At 33.8% G+C, this 27,041-nt stretch overlaps 1 protein-coding gene across 1 annotated transcript in view; it reads left to right on the top strand.

The window, feature by feature from the left end:
* Positions 1–18,356, top strand: part of LOC130901310 (zinc finger protein 624) — a 116,445-nt gene extending 98,089 nt beyond the window's left edge. Inside the window, exons 8-11 of the mRNA XM_057812562.1 lie at positions 10,908–11,093; positions 13,958–14,111; positions 16,214–16,461; positions 18,001–18,356. Of these exons, the coding sequence (XP_057668545.1) occupies positions 10,908–11,093; positions 13,958–14,111; positions 16,214–16,461; positions 18,001–18,286 (874 nt within the window). The 3' untranslated portion in view covers positions 18,287–18,356. The remainder of the gene's footprint in view (positions 1–10,907; positions 11,094–13,957; positions 14,112–16,213; positions 16,462–18,000) is intronic.
* The last annotated feature ends 8,685 nt before the right edge of the window (positions 18,357–27,041 follow it).

The following is a 27,041-nucleotide window of genomic DNA, read 5'->3' on the forward strand; positions in this document are numbered from 1 at the left end:
CATATAACAACATGCAAGAGTAGTAATAATACATGACTTACTGCCTTAAAAATCTACTTGAAACAAACACTAGGAAAACACATATCCCTTTTTTAAACAAATTATAAAACATAACTGAACATAAATGGTGTGCCAAAGCGCTTGTTTGTCTTTTATAAGTTCATTGTATCTGGAAGTAATTTTTGATAGAGCCACTCGAATTGCTTTTTCGATGTTAAGCTTTGCTCTAATTATAATTAGAATTGTAATAAAATCGTAAATAGAAATATAAATTAAAACACATAGTGTAAATATAAGTCAAATTTCGTGGTGAAGTGCGAGGAGCGCACATGCATCTAGCGCACAGGCACATTTAGAAAACATTCCGTGCATCTAGCGCACACTATCAGTGTCGAATCCAAAATATCCTTCGACGAGCCCACAAGAAAATTTGATTAGGTTAGGTTAGGTTAGGCGCACCAATAATATGTTCACGATTTTACTGTTGACTCTCTGGATGTTAGAAAATAAATAAAATATGTATTAAATATAGAACACCCCTTCATGTTTTTTACAAAACCAGATGATTTTAATACCAATTTCTAGAAATTATATCCCTGCAGTTGAAAATCCCCAGAGCTACCTGTAGGGTATGTCGAGTTTACCTAGTTAAGAGTATGATTTAAAATTCCCGTCATAATTTGTTTGACTATGACTATAATCGCATTAATGAGAAAGTATTTACTTTTGGTTGCTCTGTTGATAGCTCTTTTATGATTTTTCTTCTTTTATATAAGATAATAATCATTTAAAGCTAAATACAGATACCGTCTTTATACCTGCAAATGTGCGCTCGAAGCACCGTGCGCTCGATGCACGCATTCGCATTTTGTCACTCGCAATTTTCAATTCTAGCCCCCAATGGCGGAGTATCAGAAATAAGGCTTGAAAATATTGGGTAAATGTGGGTAATTTTTTCTTTATAAGTCCCTAAAACTAGGATACTACATTGGTAACACTGATTGTGTGCCATCACCGAGCGGAAGGACGCGAGCACATCGTTCCATCGACGCACAGTTTGGGATCCACTGGTGTAGGTTATATACTGTACTTATTGTACTTTCATTTACTAAGGATTCGTATTAAATCAACCTAATTTCAAGTTTCGTTGCTCATATTCGTTGTTCATGAACTGTCGTCATTGTTAGTTCTATCAACGATTCCATATAATTTTCGCGGCTGATTTAGAAAAAATTAGAACGCCGAGAAGAACTTTGTAAGGTATTTTATTCAAAATATATATTTAAAAAAGGCACACTGTTCAAATTGGGAATAAATTTAGATGTTTATCGGAAACAACACTCACGTCACTGTGGCACAGAATACAACTACTCTAGTGTCACTTTTAAGCCATCTGTTGTTGGTTTTGCTTCCTTTAACGGAGATAAGACCATTAGGCAAGTACCCATTGCCAATTCTCCATAGAACTACAGTAACATCCTCATTCCCTGTGTATGGGAGATGTTTTTGGTAAGTATTCTTTTGCTTTTATCACATTTTTGCACTTATGACATTGTTCGTGCAGAATGGCGATATTATCAACATTTATATTAATGGACAATCCGATTTTTGTATGATCATAATCTTTTTAGACACAGTGACCGTTCTTAAAATTTGAGTTCAGTAAACGGAAATAAAGAGAAATTGTTACGGAATGTAAAAGAAGTAAAAGTGTTTCTCTGATAAAAATAATACAATTATTGGCACAATACGATACAACAAAAGGTAATTAGGCTAAAGGAGAAAATCAAGCACGCGGCATGATTTTCAACAGAATTATATTGTTCCAATACTTGCACTTGAACAATTTAGAAGGATAAACCAAATGAAAAAATTCTGAATCTCATATTGTTGCATGATTCCGTGGAAGTCGAAGAAAATAGCTATAAAGCAAAGAGAATTAATCTATAGAATAGCATAAAATTAGGGCAAATTAGCGTAGGTGTAATATCCCAAATGACTAGGAATTATACCATGAAATAAAAGCCATCGCATGTACGAGGTCTGGCTATTAAATAAAATAACGAGTCGAAAACCATATGTGGCGAAAAACAGGAGCAACGTATCAATCTTAAATTTCTCGTTAAATTGAAAAAAAAACTCCGACTGAGTGCTATAAATTATTGCAAGAGACCTATGGGGACAATTCTCTACCTCGTGCGCGTGTTTTTGGGTGGTGTATGCGCTTCAATGAGGGCGGAGAGAGTAAATCAGAATTCAAGACAACGTTGATCGTTTTTTTCGACATTAACGGTATCGTGATGACTATAAATGGGTTCCAGAGGGTCAGACTGTCAACCAGACTTGTCAGTTTGGGAAACACTGCGAGAACGAGTTCGTAGAAAACAGTATTTGGGTAATAAGGACATTACAGTGCTTGAACACCCGCCGTACTCACCATATTTGGCACCATCCGACTTTTTTGTTTCCGCTCCTTCATTAGCAGTATTACATAAAAATCATGAATTCATAATTTATTCGTATGAAATAACTCATTACGGCCCTGACCTTATACACCTATCTCTCTTCCATTTCATATAAATAAATCGAGCCTTTGATTTGAAATGTTAATACATGGAATTTATTTATTATAGCCGTTCTCACTGACGGGCATTGTGGCCATTTCTCAGTAATCTTTGAGAAGAATTTTAATCTGGTCTTCTATCAAAGTCATAGAGACATATTTAATGAATATTTTTTTATATGAAAAGTTCAGGTGCATCGGAAAATTTATGTGTTATATCGTAGTAATTATTAATCTACATTGAAACGCATCTGTTCATATCTTTCAGTAACCTCCTTGAATGTAGAATTCAAGGAAGATATAAAATGAATAGATCTTTCGATAACAAACACGTTGCTGTTTTTTCGGAAAAAAATCAACTAATATTGCCCAAATTTATCGAAATCATTAATATAACGTAATAAAATTATATATAAAGTTTATGTTAGACAGTTTTCTCAAGATATTCCAACACTAAATGTGCTTTAATACTCGATGCACCTACTTGAATATCCACTTGAAGATCCACCCTCAAAACAACATATGATGATGACATAGCTATCCTATAATCTCACACTTATCTAAAAAACCCACCAAAGTTCATCGCTGAGGATGATTCTACTCGAAAAATCAACATTCATTAATTTTTTGATGCTCAATAATAAGTTTAACAAACTCTCTTCTCTGTGCAGGTTCATTGGACGTCAGTTGTTTCGATAATTGATTTTGTAAGCATGGAGACACAAATCTTTAGTATACTCAGTAGAGAGCTTCTTTAAATTTGCAACTCTTGTCCACAACGCTAAATTGAGGTTCCTAGATTTCCATTTATATTTGAACTACTTGTTTTTTGACTACCAGTGTGTTAGACATCTCCAACGGACGAAGTTGTGTAACGTTTTTAGAGGTAGCGATCTTGACTTGACTGCCTCTGACCGTGACCTGATCTGACTGTGCCCGTTGGTGTGAATCCGCCTTTAATAAACTCCGTCTCTTACGTTTTTAATTTGTTTACACACTAACCAATACACTTAACTTACAATAATTTACTTAAAAATAGGCTGGCCATAAAACCTTTGTTCAAAAACGAGACAGACAGATATATTTGCGTTTGAGGTGTAGGGTACAAGAAGGACTCATATGTGTCGGAAAGTCCAACATTTATTTTAAATTTAAATTTTAAAGCTTTTAAAACACCAAAAAGTGTAAAATATGTTTAAAACTGACCTAACCCAAAACTAAATAACAATGTTTTATAGTTGAGCATGTTTAAGCAAAACACTCATTATATATGTGAAATTATTGAAACAAAATACAGTAGAGCTTAACACACATTGAATATTAACATATTTTTTTTTAAATCTATATTAAGATTGATTTCATTATTAATATTCTAGAAGCGAATCTAAATATTTACCGAATGTGTAATAAGAAATTAGCAAGTAACAGTTTTTACTTATTTTATGAAAATTAAATCAATCAAATTTTCTTACTGGTAAAAAAATGGGACTTTTCGTAAACCGACGGGACAACCCCTAAAAGCCTAAAACCAAAAAAGGGACCTACGGTCAGACTACTTATAAATATCACTTTCTACAATCACTTTCTATAATTTCTACAATTACTTCCACTAATTCGTTCTTTTCACTACGACTATTTACTTAAAACTAAACTAAATTGCGTTTACACAAATCATTTATATACATAAATAAAATTCTAGAACAAAAAGAAACAAAAAATAAATAAATAGACTTCCCTAGAAATTACTTAAAAGAAATACTGTGATAAACCGCCTTCTATAATAAAAAGTTCATTAAAGGCGCGTGCGCCATTTATAAAAAACAGATGACAGGCGCCGCGCGAACTCGCCGAATTTTACATTTCCATTTTATCTAGACAGGGCCGGCCTAAGGGCCCATTTCGCGAGCTTGATTCGTAAAAATACTGTTTTATCCTTTCTCTTCATTCTTATTACCCTTAACCTGACAGCTATCGATTTGTTTTGCATAGTTGACGACGTGTAGGGCACTGCATATTAACCTGGTTAAATCGTTCCTTAATAATACTAATACTTGTATCCGACTATTAATCTTGAAAGTGCAATAATATTTTTTTCTTTTGATATTAAACAAGACCGAGTATGCAACCAACACATTGTTATTTACCGTTTATGGTAACAGTAGCTTCGATATCGACATCGTTAATTTTTATTGTCCACCATCAAAATTAACGATTAACGGGTCGTATGCGAAGATATGTGACGATCACTGTATGCAAGATATGTGAACCATATAAATATAATACAACCAGTTTTTGCGTGCAATGGTTTTTAAATGTATTTTTTATGTGAACGTATAATTAACCCCTTGTAATCCACAACCATAAATTACAAAATAGACAATATTTTGTGACGTAATAAATCGCGTATTTTTTTGGAAAATCAATATATTCATTATTTTTTCATTGATTACAAAAAAATAGGATCGAATCACATCGAATGATATTCCTTTTTTTCTATATGGTGTGGAAATCAATTATTTTTTTTATTGAAGCATACAGCTACACCACATTTCTCATATATGGTTTGGGGAACTCCTGAGCACTAAGGAAATTTGTATATAATCCGTTTCTCTGGCCCAACTGGCCAGTATCCTACTTAATTTTAATATACTGCAGCTGGAGGAACATGGTGCACTGGATCTCTGTACATTTGAGCCTGATTATCACTTTCAATCGAATTTCAGTTCTTGATTGGGTTTCTCAGCGCACGTTTGCAAGAAGACATGTCCTTTTCATGGTTTCGTAAGGCACTTTTTACTGGCTTGTGAGATCTACTAGATAATATAATACACGTACTCTCCATCTTTCACTTGGCACTAAGATATTGTCAACTAAATCAACATCATCCATGTATTGATTATATTCACTATCTTGGGCAGATCAACATTGACGTATCTCTTGTTTTTTTTTTGTCATAATGTCTAATCTGGTCCTTGGGCATTTCACCTACAAAATTCGACACCAGTCTATCAAATCTATGGTCTTTCCAAGCAACAATGGTTAAAAGTCGGGAACTATCACATCATCGTCATCAAAATCCATTCCATCTTCGCTTTCTTCATCAGTAACGGGAAACTAAATAATTTCATTCTCACGAAGATGATAATTCCGTGAAGGCATCCTAGAAAAAGTAATTTTGTATTAGTTATACCATAAATATTTTTTACCTCCGCTTATGATCATATATGATACAAACACATGTCACAAAACTTTCTAGAATACAAATTCACAACGTACTATCAAATATCTTATTTTAGGCACTCAAAATTACGTATGGATTCTGTACGATTTTTTCAGTATGTTACAGAAATGTCATAAGGATGTACAAGGAGTTAATAGGAACTACTGGAATAATACTATACCTAAATCCCAATTTAACAACTCCGTTAGTGAATTTAAAGAGGATTAAATGGAAAGGAAACAAATTCAGTTTGGTAATTTAGTGTCTGTGAGTTGTACATAGAAAAACAATATTTATTTTATTCATACAGTATGAAAAATAGTAAGGTATTTAATATATAAAATCAGAATTGTCCAATTTGTGTTCGCGAAAAGAAATACATTGTTTAAATACAAAAAATAATTATTACCACAAAACGGATTCTACACTAAATGCATATACTGCATGCATATTTTCGCATATTTCTGCAAACTTGCATATATGTAAAAGAAAGTCGTGTTAATTACACTATTTATATCTTACGAACGGCCGAACCAAACGACTTGGTTAAAATTGGTGGGACGGTAGCTTGGAACCAAAAAGTATCATGAAACGTAGTACAAAAAAACGCAACCAACAGCCAAAATTTTAGTCTGGCCGTTTGTTTGTTAAAAATGATATAACAAAACGCAACTGCCACGGAATATCTAAACGCAACTGCCACAGAATAACAAAACGCAACTGCCACGGAATAACAAAACGCAACTGCCACGGAATAACAAAATGCAACTGCCACGGAATAACAAAATGCAACTGCCCCGGAATAACAATACACAACTGACAACTAAACGTAATTTTATCTATAGTTTAGTATGATTGAAAATTTGACATTTAGAAGTTCTGAAATTGACCGGTTTATGTGTTTGTTTCTAGTCGTTTATCTTGCTAATATTATCATTCAAAATTACACGAACAAGACATCGAATTTTTCCTGACAAAGCCAATGTGAAATTGTCAAGGAAACTACAAAGATCAACAACTAAGTAATTTTCGATATGATTACAGCAGTCATTACTGCGTTCGCATTGGGCTAATGAACGTTGTTTGCGAATTTTGTGGCGCATTGTGGCAAAAAAAACCATACCGAGAAGAACCGGTTTCACTTGTAAGCTGTCTTTTCGATTTCTTCTAGCCAAAAATCCTAAATCTTCGCTTTTCCTTCACCAGAAAACTTAGCAAACACAACACCACGCAACCACCACAACTCCAGCCCTGCAGAGGAGCAATTCGTATATCAGGTCCTACTCCAACAATCCCTCCTCGTAAGAAAATTGTCCTTATCCTATCAAATTCTATTCAACGAATCTCCCTGTTCAGTTTTCCAGTAAAAGTATTGTTGTAAGGGCAAAATGCCGAAGGATATTTCAAGACTGCTAATTCCTGGATCAGAAGCTATCCCGAGCTTTATTATTATTAGTCAATATGATAAAATTATAGAATTTATAAAATAAAAAATACACCGTCACTGTTTGCAGACGTTTTTTTTTCTGAATGCCAACCTGTCTTTTCCATTTTTTATCACTGGACTGCAAGCATAACTCATGTCTTCAATAACAAATTATTGAATGAATAAAAATAGCTTTTTATTTGCAAATATCTTTTAATAAACTCCGTGGGCATATTGCCGATTCCACTTGAGAAGCACACACTCAAATATTTTAATCTATATGCAACTGGTTGTCATGCTAATTGGTATTATTAATTGTACTTTAAACATCGAAAATTATTTTGACGACGCAGATGTCGACAGTGTTTTTGTCAGAGATGTATCATTCCTCTAATTAAGTTTTTTTCTTTGTATTTAATAAAAAATATGAACTACTCGAGACTTGAAGATAAGATTCCAACGTCGAAGAACAACAAAATTCATAATACACCAATTAATTCAAGAATCGATAGAGTTTAACAAGTGCATGTTTGTATATTTGGTTGACCTCACTGAAGTCTGTAATAATGTACGATTGAAGAACGTATTGAATATTCTAGAGAAACACAATGTAAATAATAAACATGAAAATATTATTAAAGATACAAGCACCGAAAATATAACAAGAATTAAATTAAATTTATGACCAGGATAAGATAGTTAGACAGGCTTACACTTTTCAATATTAGTATGAAAAGAATCATAGGAAGCATAAACGGGAAAGTTACAAAATGGGAGATCTATGAGTATCATTAAAAGTATTATAGGGATCTTGAAGTACTAGCTACAGTGAATGAAGATGACCCAGAATATGAATGGTAAAAAGCAATAGCTACTAGATGCAATCTAGCTGTCGGCAAGGACATAATATAACAAAGAATGAAACCCAATTATCTTGGAGTAGCAATATAAAATGAAGGGGATTTAATAGAGAAAATAGGAACTCAAAGGTCAGCGGATATTTGTAAGAAAAAGTATGCAGATACAATATGATGAATATACAAAGCAAGATTTGTATCTTCAAAACATGCATACCTATTCTCACGTAAACAACAAATAAATAATAAGGATAACTGCAATGAAAACTCTACGAACAATTAAGGGAGTGAGCATGAGAGATAGAACGAAAAATCAAGATATTAGAGAAGAACTAAGAATCCAGCATGTGGCGAGAGGACGTAAACGAGATGAAGATATCGTGTCGAAAGAATGATAGAAAACAGATGGGCAAAATAGGCAAAACTGTCTCAAAAAGAGCTCAAGAGTAGGCTAAATACTCGAAATTAAAGAGAACAGAGTCCTATTAAGAGAAATGACATTTTTCTGCCGTACTGCATACTTTCAATAAAGTCATAAAATAATCTTGAGCTTCAGAGTCCGTATGAACGCTCTCTATAACTGTGGAAGTGATTGTTTCTAGCTGCTCCCAAACATTATCCATGGGATTGCGATCGAGTTAACGAAAGTGAAAATCACGAGATATCATGTAGAATAAATCAGTCATTGCCATTTTTCCTTACAAAATATTATACTTTCAATTTGAGATACTGTAATAGTCCCAGAGCTGGCAAAAAAATACAGGGTCGCAATTTCAACTTGTAAACTGGCGGCCTCAACTTAGTACATCACCAAGGTCACTCCTTAAGGTCAGCACACGTCAAATATGAAAATGCCAGCCAGTTTTTTCGAACGGAAAAACCTCAGAACATGCGTGTTTGAAACCTTTTGTAAGAACCCTTTGCAAGAAGTTTTGCAGACCGGAAAACCCTCGTAAGAAGTGATCGAAAGTGCCGGAAAACTCATCTGAAAAAACTCACAACGTGCGCGCGCGAAACATTTTGTACCGTGGGGTTTACACCTCAAATAAGAGCGGTGTAATAACGCAAGAAGTTTCGCAGGCCGGAAAACCTCTAAAAAAATTCGGCGTATATTTGAAATGAAAATTTTTCGTATTCTGATTAATGGAAAATTATTTTTTATGTCTCCACTCAAAATATCTGTTTAAGCTAATTATTTTCCACCTACTCGAGCCGCCGCTAAAACTTCTGAGAATAGTTATACTTTATGATAAAGTTGTTCGTTACTTCCTTGTACATCTAACACGTACAATTCTAATTTAAAAATTCGGTAGGAAAATTTATGCTTGCATCTTCATCAATCATCGTGTCAATCTATATGTTAAGTTTTCTCTTATAGTAGTAAGCAGTTGATTCATTTGTCTGTAAGATTTGACCACCATTTTCATTTACTTGTAAGGCACAGTCTTTCTATTCTCTCTTAAAGAAGCAAAAAAATTTTGTGGATATAATATTCTGATTGGTTTAACTTAATTGGTTACTTACTTCTGCTTGTTTAAATATGGATATTCTCTTCAGAAGCGTGCTAAAATAATGAATACACGATTATGATTGCAACAGAAGATATCAAGATTCAGGATTATTGTTGCCAACATGACAAGGAAATTTTTGACATCCAGTTTCAATCACTACTGCACAAATAGGGAAACTATTATATTCGCGTAGTTTTATTTCAATGTATTCCAAAGCTTTTCTATATGATTAAACATAAATAAAATGGTTGCAGTCTTAATAAGGTATTTCCATGAGTCTCACAAGTGATTACTTGTTTAATATCAAGGAATGATAAAATACAGTATCCAAAACAATGACTAAATTTTTCAAAATGTTTGGTAGCTGCCGATTGGACATATCTTAACTAGTACCGTGGTCATAGTGGTTGTTTCCCCTTTGGGCAACAAGTATTTAAGACACAATTATTAGAATCATCAACCCAGTTATATCTAGCTACGTCATTATATAAAACCAGCTAATGTCTAAATAGACTTTATTTTTTATTTATTCTCCATATCCTAATGCTTCGTACATATTGTACAGAAACTAATTATACACTAACACTAAACTATTCACTATTCACTAAACTATGCACTAAGACTTATTACTAAACGCGTATCTAATTCATAGCATACTAATTCATCGTAATACACCGCCCACTTTTTAATATTTCGATGTGTTCACTACAACATTCACTACAATTATTTACTGAGCCTGACTGCTACACTAACGGATTTCTAGATAATTCGGGTTTGGCTGTAAGCAAATGAAAAAGCCTTCTCAGAAATTTTCTCTGTAAAAACAGTTACAATACGATATAACTATCTTATAAAACTGTACCCAACTTAACATTCTATTAACATATAAAACAGAGCCGGCTTCACGGTCTAAGTTCGACGATACGACATGGTACCATTATGACCCTTCAAGCTTTCCATGTTTGATACCACACTCTATTTATACATTTATATTCATGCACTTTGATCTGAATCATGTCCATAGTTGGAACTAAACTATATTACGAATAAATATTATAAGATAAGCTCTGGTGTACCAGTATTGCGAACAGAAATAAATAAAGTGTATTTCTTCTAATTCATAAAAGGTTTTTGGAGAATTCCTGCGTTTTTACATGGACATCAAAACTATTTTCATCTAATTTATTTATACCTATCATCCTTCATTGAACGAAATTTATGTCGACAATTATTACAACAAAACTTTTCCTTAAATATTCTTGTATTTTATTTTGTTCTGAAATTTGAAAATGATAAATGAAAATATTTTAGTCTTGCTCATTCTTTGCAGATCGATTCTTCAACAACACATGCAAACACACACCGGAAAATTGTGCAAATGTCCTCACACCGGCTGTATATTCACCGCCAGAAAAATGAGTGAAATAAATGAACATTGCAAAATACATTCCGACGACAAGAATTTCTCTTGCGACCTTTGCGACTATAAAGGAAAAACAAAATCGCTATTAGCAAAGTAAGTAAAAATTTGTTATGGTCAAAGAACATTCTCAGTGTTGTCATCGTTATTTGAAAATATGTATAAATATTTTCTTGGAGGTCATCTAATTAGTTTTCCCTCACGAGAATAATAACCAGGAATCTATTCTTGCTTTTTAGCTCCGATCAATTCATAGTATTGAATTAAATGAATTAGGGTGGCATACAAGGTGAAAAATCTTGTCATGTCTCGTGGAAAGTTAAGTCTTGTCTCACGTCGCACGCCAGAATCTCGCAGAGATCTCGTAAAAAACTCGCAATGTTTTTATGTTTCATATCTTAATAAAATACACAAATGTAATTGGTTCAAATTTTAATAAACAAAATCATAGTAATCTAGCAAGTTAAATAGAAAAAAAAACAGATACATAAAATACAAAAATCAGAGTTGTTTAGGTGAAAAGTATATTTGACTCACTCATTTAAAAAAATTCCTGGTATTTATGATTTTTAATAAATATTTGACATCATTATATGCGATAAGTCGAGACTTTTGCGTGCAAAAGAGCTTTTTGAAAGTGTCGTATCGCATTGCAATAAAAGTATTATCTCGAGTCTAGTCTCGAAGCGAGACGAAACAAGCAAACGACAATATGGTAAGGAACACTAATTCAACTAGACAACACAATGCTATGTCACCCTTATTATTTGTTGTTACGTCATATGATTTTTATATTAATTGGAAATATAAGTGACATATCCTTTTCGTTAATCTCTCTCAGAAATGTCTTTCTGTTCCTTCTGATTGTTCCAGAGCAATTGGTTTTTCTGTCAGGAAGACATTTTGTCAGTTTATAGCTGTTATAATATTAGTCCATCTAAATGTTTTGTTCTAGATCCAACATTCCCCAAATTCATAATGACTTTTTGTTCATGTTCTTGACTACCAGTATCATCCAAAGCTTTTGAGAAATATACCAGGAATAATGATTATGTATAACCTGCTACCTCATTTATGACGTTTATTTATATGAATATGAATCGTCAATACCACAATATAATATAATACCTGCTCTCCCTTTACATCAAAACTCAGTTTGGAGCAACCTTGATCTCACTGCACTTCATAAGATCATATCTAGTAACCTAATCACCCTTAAATCATGGTGCGATTCTAATCTTCTCTGTCTAAACGTTTCTAAAACCAAAGATTCATTATTTAAAAACACATTGCAGCCTTTTTTTGATTAAATAACACCACCATTGACATCGTTAAATCTGTAAAATTCTTAAGGCTTGTTGCGGACAATTCTTTGAAATAGGGGCTACATAATTCCGTCTCATCTTCTCATCTAAAAAATTTCTCCTGCTCCTCCTGTTTTGTACTGAGATCAGTTTCCAAACAACTGAACTCATCCATCTCCTTAACAGTCTATAATGCCCTTATTGAATCGCATCTCCTATATGACCTTCCCTTCTACGGTACGTGTGGTGCGAATCTTCAAACTACAAAACAGAGCTGTTAGATATTTACTCGGACTAAGCAGTAGGGCTCACTGCAGAGATTTCTTTAAAAGATTGAAAATTATAACTCTTCCTTCCTTATTTATCTTTAAATCCGTTTGCCCAATTCATGAGCATGCCTCTCCAATTTTAGAAAGGTCAATGCAAGGCTATTCACTTAGGAGCTCGCACGTTTAGAATTAGTTAAGGGCTCAATATTTTACAATGCAAAAAATATGCACAATCACTTGCCAATTGGAATCAAATCGATATCATCTTTTCCCACATTCCGCAATAATTTGAGGGCATATTTACTTGAAAGTGCCTTCCACTCTGTAAACGACTTCTATTCTAAAAATTTTGTTACATTGTGGTTTTCTTCTGTATAATGAAATTTTATTTTATTTGTATGTTTTTTTTTTATAGTTTTCACAACCTTTTTTCAACAAATTCATCTCTCTCACTTGTGACGACATAACTCAGTTCAGTGCACGTTCCTTTTCAATCTCACCAGTGAAACTGAACGAGTTTTAACCAAGGTTACTAGAATAATAGAAGGTTTTGACAATAACAAGATGCGCAGTAAACAAGTGACGTGTGAGAACGGCAACAAGTCTCAATAAATTCGTTAGTTAGAAATATATTCGTTTGTATAGCCATATCAGCAAGGGATGACACACATCCTCATAACTCTAACATAATATTATTGAGGTTCTTTTTGACATAAAAATATAAACAAAACAAAAATGTAAACATAGTGACGTAGCTGTTCGTTCGCATGCGCATGTACAAACCTTCTATTATTCTAGTAACCTTGGTTTTAACCATCAATCTGCACAAGCTTGAGACCCTGCGCTTTAGTGAGTTTTCTGAAATCAGATTTGAAGTTATTTGAGGAAATCAAGTTGTTAGATCAAAATAAGCAAGAAAGTACATAATACGAAATTATCGCAAACAGTTATTGATGTATAGAATCTAACAAAAATTATTATTTTATATATATTAACTCACATCTTGCGTTCGTTCTATTCACGGAGCAGTCATTATCTGATTGTGAGTATACGATACTCACATAACTGTGTGTTTCTGTTCACTTGAATGTAAATATCATTATATCGTATTATTGATCAATAAAATTCCAATATGATTGGTCAATATCAGAAATGCCAAGAGTTTCTCTTTCAAAGCATTGAGGAGACAATGCTTATTTATTCGTAGCATAACAGTACATTATGAATATATAAAAAAAATGTGTAAATCCTTTTCTCAGTTAACGTTTCCCTCGTAGTTGAATATCCATGATGACATTCCACGTTCAATTCTTCTCAGTCATCAAAATTAAAATTTGGTTTAGAAGTTATATGATTAGATTATGTAAAATGAAAATATAATTTCCAGGCACATGAAAATTCACAGAGAGATCAGAAAGTTTCAATGCAAACATTGTTCGTTCACTACAAGGAATACTCAGCATCTCCGAAGACACATCAGAATACATACCGGGGCTAAACCGTTCAGTTGTCCTCATTGCGACTATAAATGTAGCAATTTAGTAAGTAATGTTTATAATGCTAATACTATCCCGTTATAATAACCTCGGTGGAAGGAATATTCTATTGGAAAACATTCAATGAAAAACATCGTTTTAGACCGAGCATACTTTCCTTTAGGAAAATGCCGCTTGTGGTCAAATGAATTACTTGAGAACTTCACCTATATCCAGAAGATTTATTAACCAAATTTATACATCAGGATAATTGTATTAGAAATCATCAGTTCAACACTCAATATTTGCTCATGTGAACTCAGCAGGATATTAGGTTGCTATTATAAAATAAAAAAAACCTAACCTAACATAACCAACAAATATTCAGAACTATAAGGATCATTACGATTTTTCAAGCATTGTGTTCTTTGTTCCCGCTATACTTAGTTTTTCCAAGTCGTTTAACATATGTATATACAAGGCTAAAATTCTATTGAGAATTGTAAACGCTCAAATTGAGCTCTGTATTTTTTGTGGGTGGTCAGCCCACATTTCACCCTATTTAATCATAGCTTATCACATAATTTTGCGGTCTCGACTATTGTTCTCCATTTTTCTCTGTCCTGTATCTGTTTGTTCCATCTTTTTCATATCTTGCACAATCTGATCTTTCCATCTATTTTTGGTCTACCAGACAATCTTTTCTCGCTCGGTCTCCATTCTGTGATTTTCCTTGTACCCTGCCGTTTATCCATTCTTCCATTGTATTCTTTTTACTGTAATTGTATTTACTGTATCCTCACATTCTAATATATTCTTAATTTCATAGTTCATAAGTCGTCAATATCCATTATTTCCAACTTTTACTAGTCGATGAATTTTCCTAATTATTCTCTTGTCATATATCCTTAATTGTTCTTTGTCTATATTTGTTGGTCTCATTGTTTCAGCGGCGTATGTAACTACTGGTTTTATCGCAGTCTTGTAGACTCTTATTTTGGTTGCTCTGCTAATTCTTTTGCTCTTTGTTTGTTTGTCTTTGTTCCGAAGTACTTAAGGATTAGGTCATTTATATTCACTGTTTCTTGTTTGCGAAATTCCTTCTTTCTTTCAATTTCTATATATTTTGTTTTTTTCTGATTTATTTTCAATCCTCTTTTTCCTGTCTCTCTTACAATTTTCTCTAACGTGTTCTCTAGACTCTTTCGGTCTCTTGCTAATAGATCATCAGCATATGCTATTACTTGTAATTTTGATTTATTAATGATACTTCCATCGAAATTACTTCAGCTGTAATGTTAAACAATACCGTCATTACAATACATTTATTTCAAATTCCTCAGATGGTCAGTTTTTTGTTATTATCCTTGCCCTCGAATTTAGCATAGTCATTTTCACCAATCGTATCAACTTTTGGGGTACTTGTAATTTTTTCATGTCCTTTATAACCGTCCTCTTTTTCAGACTGTCGAATGCTCTTTTGAAGTAGATAAATAGCATTTGCATATTAATGTTGTGCTTATAGCTTTTTTCGATCACTTGTTTTATAGTATGTATGGCATCTACTGTTGATTTTCCTTGCCTAAAACCTTTTTGATATTCCCCTATTTAGTCTATCATTTATTAATGTTGTTAGTATTTTGTATACGATATTAAGGAAACTAATACCTCTATAATTGCTACATAATGTTGGGATTTCCTCCCTTCAGTATTGGTATAATCAATCTAGTAGACCACTCTCTTGGCATTGCTTCTGTTTCCCACAATCTTTCTATGATCTTGAATATTTTGTACCTGAGGTTATCTACCCCATATTTTATTAGCTCATTCACTTTTTCGTCAAGTCCTCCTGTTTTATTGTATTTCAGTTTGTTTATTATGCCATTACATTCCGCTTCAGTCGGTTTTTCTAACATATAAAAATTCAATTTCGGGATTTTTGTGAGTATATTATTATATGAAAATATAAACTATTCTGTACCGATTTGGTGAAAACTGTAGTCCCTTTTCCGTACCTTTGGGCTGAAATGAAACAATCTTCAGGTTTTAATTTGGCCGAATTTATATTCCCACATATATATGCCGTACCCGTAAAAATAAAAAATCCAAGAAACAAAAATCTTGTAAAGCTTAGAACAATAAGCAATAATAACTAATTACGTTTACAGGAAAATTTGAGGAAGCACGTTCTTTCCACCAACAAACACATCGGGAAATTTTTGTACGAATGTAAATTTTGTACCGAAGGCTCAATACATTTTCAAAGTAACTTCGCAAAAGATTTCAAAGTCCATTTGGTTACGGAGCACGCGCAAATGTTTGACAATAGTAACGAAGCTACTTCCTACATTGCCGGTATTTACGACGTCCATGATGATATCGTTCAAGTTTTCATCGAGACTGCTCCAGAACAAAAGTACGTACTAAATTCTTACACTAGCACTTATATCACTAAAAAACATTCCACTTCAATATTTAACAGTAATCAATAGATTTCAATGAAATGGTGTGGTTAAAATCTAATGACAACTGACAATTATCGAAGTGGACTATTTTCTGATTCCCATCCTGTGTAAACAATTTTTGGTAAAGGAGAATTCTTAAAAGTCTGTTTCTTCTAGTACAGAAGCTTGTAAAATGGTTTAACTAGAAAGTTAAATGAGTGGAACCAACACAAACACGAAATAAGTCAAAAAACTAAAATTAGGAGTTTCTTTTCAATACCAAGATCGTCTTGTTTTGATTCTAAATTAGATCATCACTTATGCTTATTACCGAGATTGAAATGGGATTTACTAGAGTTGTCTGAAAATTGTCCTACTTAACAAAGTCACAAAAAAATCATAATCATTTCTATTTTTTACTCTATACACATTTTCCAGCCAAGCTCTAACCTTTGTAACTCTTTCAAATGTCTAATCTTAATTTAACGGTCGTCCAGTACCATTTTGTGTAATGTTCTTTAATGTACCTCCAAATTATTGAGAATGAATTCCCCAAGAATGTTCATCCAAGTTCACTTATTCTTATCCATTCCTCTGTTTTCTTCTTCACTATTTCTCAATGTGGTATCTGCAGTTATAATGAAAGTGGCAGAATGTTCGTTTTTAGAGATTTATTCTTTCACAAATACACGTATCGGTCAAAAGCTGCACTAGGCTAATCCACTGATCGGATTAGTCTTTAGTATAAACTAAAGGTGATATCAGACGGTTCACTATTCGGTTCATTCGGATGAATGATCACTCAAATGAATGTTCTCTTTTGTTTCATTCCACGCTCACAAGACATATACAAAATGACAACCAAATGAACTTTATTCGCTCATTTCCTCGAATATGTCGTCAAATGAACTCGTTCACTCACACGATTCAATTGATGCCTCGACGTTTCATTATTAATGAAATATACTGAATGAAACACAGAAATGAATAAAAAGTGAGCCATCTGACACCACCTAAATAGAGCTGTAGAAATGACCAGAACATTGTGTTTATCATCTACCATGAACTTGTACTCTGAATAAATCGTCGTTCGTCGTTATTTTTTACAGTAACATATAAACAACCCCACGTTGGTCAGGAACTAACCTAACCAGTCGGTAACAGCGCACACCAACGAGTTCGTGAAATTTCACTGGAGAAGCCCATGCCTCACAAAGGTTTTGGCTCGATACTTTTTACACAAATCTCGTAAATGCTGCTGTGTAAATGAATTGATCCTATTTTTCCATCACACCTCGTACCTAGATATCATGTTTTAATTCTAATACATTACAACAAAGCGATAATCTAAATCTCTCTAATTTCTTATTTTCTATACCTTTTTACATGTGTTTGCTGCTGATATTTGACGTTTTTTTTACTATAATAATCAGTAAAATTACTTAATTCCAATTTTCATCAATTTTTACATGTCTGATTCTAATTTATGAGTACAATCTTTTTTTCCACAGAAATATTCAAGAATTGCCATCTGCAGAAGACAGAGATGAAGAACTTTCAAAACTCAACACTGATGACGATCCAGTAGTTTGTCAACCAGAGGCAGATGTTCCATCTACTTCAGGAAAAGATCATTTGATGCAAAGATTAATAATCCCCAAGTACGATTGTGATACTGTAGAAAATCTCCCTGATTCTTGGAGCTTAGTAGGAAAATATGACGTCGAAGAAGCTTCTGGAACTCTCATTCCTTTCGAAAGTGACAGTGAAAGTTTATTTCAAGAGCATTTCCAATGAATTTTTGATTAATTTTATCCACGTTCGAATTAATAATATTGTATATTACAGTTCACAAAACTTTGAGTTCGATCCTGTTTATATTAATTTTCAGTTCACTCCACCCCTGTACATACATCTTACATCCTATTGATGAACAAAACCCCGGGGGTCCATGCTGAAGAACTCCGAGGCATAAATAACTAAACCACTCAGCTTGAGGCTGCTTGAGTTATTTCTTCTTATTCGTCGATTGTTATTCATTATTCTCTTGTTCTGTCAATCAAATTGCCAGTCGCTTTACCAACCTTCTACGATACCCACTAATGTGATTTCTTGTTTTTAACAAAATGGCCGTCTCGATATTTCTGATTCGTGTAAACCGTTCAATATATACGTACATACTCTCCAATTATTATTATAATGATACAATCAGTCATTGGACAAAAAAAATGAATAATTTGACAGAAGGATCATTAAAAAAATATTTTTTGTCAAAAATATATAATTACAGTATATTCTAATGTCAATGTGAAAAGAGATATTTTTAATCCCATTGCTGGCAAATGCCCCACAGTATCAGGCGTTTGTCTAAAAATTTTAAAATAAACGTACAATGTTCAATGTGTTGTTCAATTTGAGTTGTTCTTTCTTCCATTTCATTTTCTCGACCTTTCCATCTGAGGCGAATATAATGCGGTTGTCCTGGTTTTCCTCATTCTCAGCTTCTCATAAATTTCCTTAAATACATGACTCTAGAATTTTTTTCTTGATCGTTGTGGACTTCCACAAACACCATATCGACTGATAGATTCTTTCACCAATACAGTTGTGGCCTCCTGTCTCGGGATCGTGTAAATTTCCTCTCTGTAAAATAATCTGTTGTGACTAGAATGTATTGTGAATATAATAAGGTTCCCGAGGAGCTGCGGATGCTAGGAACGGGATTTGGCGAGGATGGCTCCCTTTCTATCTGTTGCCGGCCCTGGCGAAGTCTCATAACGTTCATTCTTGTCTTAGTAGTCATGAAAGATGAAACTCCAATTTGATTCTCACTCTAAATTCAAATTACGCCCAGTGCGTAAACGTGCAAAAAACGTTCCTCCGTTGGACATTCATTCCCAACTGTGTTAGGTATATGGGAAAGAGGGTATGAGTTTGCAGCATATGCACTAATGGTGCCGAAAATTCCAAGACGAACGTACAGATCTGGATGGAATACTGTCTTACACCCCCCTTACAGCCCAGACTTAGTCACAAGTCATTGCCTTCTCTTCCCTCTATTAAAGAAACACTTTGGAATGACCATTTCGCAACCGACGAAGAGATGAAAGAAGAGATTTTAAGCTATCTTCACGGCATGGCGGTAGACAACTACGACATAAAGGGAAACCTGGTATTTACCACTACTTTCTGCCATCGGAATTGATACAGCGGTAACTCAAGCAATCGAAAGGGATTCCAACATTATACTGTTTCCTGAGAACCTTTCTCTTGCGATGTAGTCCATTACTTGTAGCACAAGTCAGACATTTCTCATATCAGTCCTTCACATCGTCGGAACTCTTCATCCAATAAAACCTCCCACGAATTCGCTGGAGCGTTTTCTTCATTCCCTGATGGAATGTCATGGAACTTTTTTAGTACCTCAGCTACTGCTGTTCTCGGAATGACTAGCTGTCTTCTCTTCTCGGAACCATTATCGTTTTCAGGGATTCTTTTTAACTGGGTCTCTTTTAAGACTAGGAAGTCCTACTAGGGAGCCCAATATGCCTTGAGTGCCGGTAAAAATCATGACACTTCTTGCCTTATAGATCGCCGATTTTTTTCTTTTCACTGCCGAATCATCTTTACGTGAATATCATTCTCCCGATCTTCTCTGATTCTGGTGGGTAACAATTTCTCGTTGACTATTGCAGTTTTTGAAGCCACAACTTCCTTAGATTATGACTTTGTGTAGTGGGAATAGTCTGCTCGATACAGTCGTCTAGACAGTGACTCGATAGTCATTCAATTGATGTAGCGATCAGGAATTCTTGAACTGCAACAACCACTTGAATGCTGAATGATCCGACAGGATTAATAACTTCATTCCATAGAAATACTTCAGACTTCACTACCGCCCAAAGTAGACTTCTAGTGACGCAGAAGTTTCGTTCGGGTTGTGAGAGAATTTTGATAAAGTATTTCAGAACCATTTTTTATGGATTTGTGAGATCAGTCCTCAATGAAGTATGATATCGGTTACTCGACACAGTACACAGGGTGAATCTAAAAATATCCAACTTCCGTGTCGACTACATGTTGGTTAGTAGTAGTTTGACATGAAACTAATTGTGAACCGACCTTGAGTTGTTGATGGTGAACGTTTAAAAGAAACAAATCGCTCATTTTCTACGTATAGCTTGATATTGTCCACGTAAAGAAAATGGGAGATGGTACAGTTGATGTTGATATTGTTGAAATAAATCTAAAAATAGTTGGGTGTACTTTATAAACTGCAAGACCTCCACAATCCAGAAATGATCAAACGCCTTCTTGTAATCCACGAAAAGTGTGTATATTCCGATGTTTGTCGAAGTGTCAAGTTATTTTTAACACCCTTGGTGATCTCTTCTGGACCATTTCTGTTACGTCGCTAAGATGTTATTTTCCACTCCGTCCTATAAATTCTGTTAATGATACAAGGTTTGGTTGATATTAAAAATGATATTCTGTCGCTTCTTTTTTGTGTACAAGATGTATCTTGATGAACACTTGGATGTCGCTTTCATCTTTTGCTAAAGTAAATCTATATACTCCCACAAATTTCGTTGATGCTCTGGATATCGTGTGTGAGTACCTATTCAGAGTTTTGCCATTGGTCACCGATGTGAGTATGTCAAATATGACATTGCCACCTTGAAGTTTGACATTTTTAATGATGAACGTAATCCAAACGTGTTGTCATACCAATGCTATTTGAGTTGTTTACAGATAATTGAAACATTTTGACCAAAAAATGGAATTAAATCACTAACATTTTTCAAGATTTTCGACGTGGATTAAACCAATAGCAGTGTCAATCCAATCTCTTCGACTTTTGCTGATATAGCACCATTTCTATCCACCGTCTTTGAACTGCTATTGCAAGATCGTCATGTGATATACCGTGAGATTAACGCATAACTGGGGATTAGTTCCACACACATACCTTCATTGACATTTGGGAGTCAAAAAGATTTGTTTGCGTTGGATACCGCATAATTTGACAAATGCTGAAAAAATCAATCGCGGTGCTTCCTTCTTCAGTTCAAACAAAAACGTTTTTTGAACAGTGAAATCATCGAATCGATGGATCATCCGTCGTAAAGACCTTGTTTGTGCACCCAATTATTTTTTTTTATTCCCGCAGATCAAAAATAAATTACGTGGTCGACGTTTTTCTACACCTGAAGAAGCGATTTATGCGTTTTGCAAGTACCTCATTCGGAATGGAAAAAACGCTTCGACAATTAGTTCAAACGGATATAAAAGTGTATTGATCTTAATAGAGAATAGTTTGAAAAATAATTAAGCAAAATCCCTCTTATTATTCCTCATAAGTATACACAAAAATAAATGTTACATTAGTGATGAAATTAATTGAGTTAAATGTATTTTCTAAATTAGACATCCAAGAACCTGTTTTCAATGAACGATAATTGTTAGTATACAATTATTAACAATTTTTCGAAAATATATATGGAAATCTTTTTTTTGTTTGTCTTTACATTGACATTAGATAAATCAAAACTTTGAAGAATTGGAAAATTACATATTTTTCTTTTAAAGCATTCGAGGTAAACAATTAGAGGAAGTGACCCCATGCATCTTCTGGTAGTATATGTAAGTACCTCCGACGTGAATGAAAGATATATAACACACAGATAAATCTTTCATATAGTAGGTATACACACAACAAAACGGAAGATTCATCTCACCTTGATGTAGGGGACTAAATTTCGTCTTTCTATCTCCTTTGCACTTTTGTTTAGACGACCACGTACACGACAAATGTTCAGATTTACTGGAAATCCGTTTATTTTGAGGTAGAAACACTTTTCTTTTTAATTTAGTCTAACTCAGAAGTATAACAATAAAATAAGGAAAATATAAGATTAACAAAACGAGGGGTGTTAGATTCGTATGATGTCGGATCCTGTAGTTTACTCAAGATTTGAGTTCATTTTCAAAATATTCGGAATTTCAAATATATCAAAGTACAAAAGACAATCTAATATAGAAGTTGAATTTTTTGCACAAAGAGTGTTTTAAATAACCTTTAAAAGATTCTAAAATATCTGCACTGGTATTTAATCAAATTTTAAAATCGGAAGTATCTTTACCACTCTCTATTTCACTCACACCTAGTCCAAATCCTCCTCTCCCAGAATGATTCCTCAAAGATCTCGTTTCATGATGTAGTCAATCTTTTCTGCTGCTTCCTCTCCTTTCTACCTTCATGATTTTAGTGGAAATGTCTGGCTATCCTCTTCTTCAGAATAGTGGCATGCACTTTACTCTATTAAGGGGCAATTTCTTAGCCGACCTTAAAGAGTGGATCCACTCACTAAACCTTTCCCCATTCTAAAATCCTTCCGATCCTCATATTTAGAGGATATCTAATAGATGGTCCTTGTAAGGCAACTACTTACCTCAAAAAGTTCTATATGCTGATATAGGAATGAATCGGTTCGTCTAATACTTGCAGATAATAATTAAAATTGAATAAATAAACAGGTATGTTCAAAACTAAGAGAGCCCAAATTCTAATCTCATAAGACTTTTATATCCGGGTTTCTTTTTCACTGAATATATTTTTGTCCCTCCGAAAACAGTAAAAAACTTGTTATTTTCAAATTTAGAACCATATCCATTGAGGACTATGACCTTAGCCTTTTCATGGTCAGGTCTATTTCCATCCAGTGCTAGATACATATTTAATTATAGATCGTGTTAAAAAATAAAGTAAACCTCGTTTGTGTAACTGGCTCTTCGTATTCGGCTTTCCATGTCTATGTTTAATCACGGAACGACAGTCAGGTTTCCAAAGACCAATAGTTAAAATCTTTCAAAATCATTTAACTGCCGAGAATTTGCATTTCTAGGCACTCTATGTAAGATTAACACTGGAAAAGTAACGTTTGAAACCACCCACACCAATAAATTCTACATTCTGATTAAGTTGGTTCTCGTCCAGTAATTTTAATAGAAAATTAGAATTGCATCTTCTAATAAGACTTCCATATCCGGGTTACTGCACAGTGAGTATATTTTTTCCTTCGGAAAACAGTCAAAATCAGATTTAAACATCTTTGAATATAGAACTACAGACATTAAATATCCAAAAGAAATTAATTTTTTAGACGACGCCATCTGAAAGTTGTTCGTTCTGTATTCATTTAAATACCGAAATCTGTGTTTTGAGTTTTCCATGTAATGAAAGTGACAATTCCGTACTGCAATGCACTTGCGGGACGCTCTGGAGTAGACAAATTTAACTTCCTCAAATGTGAATCTAGCCACTTCAATGTTGACAGTTGACAGTTTAACTTCGATGATTTTGCATAACCTTAAATTTTTAATTTTCTGAAATTATTTGGCCGCTTTTTGGGACAGTTACAGAATTGTGCTAATGGAGTATCTTCAAAAAGATATTACAAAAAAGCGACTGCATTCGAAGGAAAAGAAAATGCGTTTCAATCAGGAATTAGGGATCGCAAGGTTAAAATTCAAGAATTGCACGTCGAATTGGTTGACCACCCACCATATTTACCAAATCCGGCCACTAACAAGTCTTTCCTGTTTCCTAACTTTGACATTTAATTGCAGGAGAGATATTCTCAACAAATGAGGATTTCATCGCATGAGTAAACATCTGATTTGAGACGGCAACTATTATCGGAAAAAATAAAAATGATTTTGGAATGAAATGTCTTATTTATTACTTAGATTTGAAACTTTTCAGACATCCCTCGTACAATTCGGAATAAGATGGAATATCTAATAAAATCCTTCCTACTAGTCGTACTTTTTATCAATAATATGCGTTTATAGTTCATTCAAAGTTTCCCACGCCACTGCTCCCTATTTCCAATAGTACTAACTACGAGTAATAGGGAAAAAATCAATCAGCCCCTTCGAAATCGAAAAAGGGGGTGGTTGGTGATCGGCAGCTATATCAATGTGTAGTATTGTAACAGCCACATTGTATTTATGAGTGGTGATTACAGGTTGCTTACATGATTTACGAAGACGAAGGGCCGCCATCTTGCCCGTTCCTCTATATACCCGCCACGGCGAACCATGATATACGACCTTGCGGCACGCCAACTGACAAATCCTAATCACTAATCAAACCCTGATGCCTCCTCTCTCTCTTTCTCTCTTCCTTCTCTCATTTAATGGCTCTTCGCGAGATTTATTGGATATTACAAGACAATAATTAATGTGGACGCTATAAGTGGCAAGTGTTAACGCAAGAAATCGAAAAGGGTTATTTCGAAGGAAAATAGCCCTTAGCGTCAATTATTGATCACAATTATATATTGATACATCATTAAAATTGATGTATCTACGTCATAAACGACGTATTTCTTTTTAAACTTCATTCTAATAATACCGTTTCAATATCCAATACTTACTATAGTTTGTTGACAACATTTTATTGTAGTGTTGTTAAATATAAAATTTTTACAATATAAAAAAGATACCGGTACAAGGTATGATGAAAAATATGGCAAATGAGTATTTTTGAATAAAATTATCAGGGGTAAAACTATTATTTGATGTTCTTTACTCTGGTGCTATGCAGGGTAGAGAGGAGGAGAACAATTTATGTATATAAAAAGTATTCTTCGGAATGTGTTAAGTAATGGTGGCGCCACATTAGCTTCAGGGTAAATTTTAAAGGTCCAAATATTATAGTGAGAAAATACGGAGTAAAATCGTTGTCTCATAATAATTTTTTCATGTTATATTTTTTAATTCGCCATTAAGAAATGTTTTTGAACTGTTATTTATCGTATACAGCTGGATACTGTTCAAATTCACTCCTATAAGAGATACAACTCCTTCTCTCTACCTTCCATATTTAATGCAACGCTCTTTACATTTGATACTTCTTGAAGCTCTTCACATTTGACACTTAACGTTCATTACTTTTGACGTTTAATGCTCTTTACATTTGACACTCCGACTTTCTTCACATTTGACGTTTCATGCTCTATATTTCACACTCCGACATTCTTCAATTTGACGTTTAAATCTTACTATATTTAACACTTTACATTTGACGTTTAATGCTCACTACATTTGACATTTGACTTTCTTTACATTTGACATTTAACGCTACTCTACATTTAACACTTGAAGTTCTTTACATTTGACGTTTAACGCTCTTCACATTTGACACTCCGACGATCTTTACATTTGACGTTTAATGCTCTTTACATTCCGACGTTATTCACATTTAGCATACTTCGATTCTTCTACATTCATCTACAATAGCGCCATTCTGAAATGTTTTTTGAACTATTATTTATCGTATACGAGTAGAGCCAGACACATTTTTCAAATTTATTCCTATAAAAAATACAACTCCTTCTCTCTACCTCTCATATTTAATGCAACGCTCTTTACATTTAACACTTAACGTTCTCTACATTTGACATTCCGACGTTCTTCACATTTGACGTTTAATGCAAACTACATTTGATACTTGACGTTCTCTACATTTCAAGCTCTCTACATTTTACACTTGACGTTCTTTACATTTGACAATTTTTTCTTCATCAAATATGAGTTTCAAAAATAAAGGATCAAAATTCGTTATATGTAATGAAGTTCCATTCGTTATTTTCATAATATAAAATTTTCAAATCTGAAAGCTCAAGCTAATTTTTTCAATTTTTTGCGAATCCGTCTCTGATATGTACCGTGCAAATCCGCATCGACAATAAGTACTAGCAGTACCAATCGCATCCATCAAATAGCTTAGTGAATCAGACGTCGACGTGGGAATGTAAAATGCGTGGTACATTTTATTCGGTGCCCACCTCAGCCCAATTACAAGTGCGACATTAACCAATGCCATCCTAAATAACCAAGAGCGGATACTCTACCACTCCTTGACATATTTAGTGAGAAGTAATGCTCTTCATTGCCAAGTTATGTTTGTATCCCTTTAACATTTTGAAAGCCTCTAGTCAGTAAACTTTCTCTTTAAAGAAATCACAATTAGTTCGATAAAGTTTATTGAAAACAAAATTGTAAACACACAAATTAACTTATGAGTGAAAAATTTTATACAAACATTATTTTAAAGTCATAATCATCCAACTGGATATACACTACCAGTCGAAAATTTTTGTCCACCCCATAATCCATTCAATAAATTTCAAAATAATACACTTTAACAAATTTCTTTGTCTTACAAATCAAAATTAATAGTGTGCGTCGTTTGTTTACTTTGTCAGTTGAAGCTCTTCACATTTCACACATAAAGTTCTTTACATTTGACGCTTTATGCTCTACATTGCACACTCCGAATTTCTTCAAATTTGACGTTTAATGCTCACTTCATTTGACATTTGACTTTCTTTACATTTGACATTTAACGCTACTCTACATTTGACACTAGAGTTCTTTACATTTGACGTTTAATGCTCTTTACATTTGACACTCCGACGTTTTTTACATTTGACGTTACATGCTCTACATTTGACACTCCGATGTTCTTCAAATTTGACGTTTA

Source organism: Diorhabda carinulata, chromosome X (genome assembly GCF_026250575.1).
Source record: "Diorhabda carinulata isolate Delta chromosome X, icDioCari1.1, whole genome shotgun sequence".
Taxonomy (NCBI): domain Eukaryota; kingdom Metazoa; phylum Arthropoda; class Insecta; order Coleoptera; family Chrysomelidae; genus Diorhabda; species Diorhabda carinulata.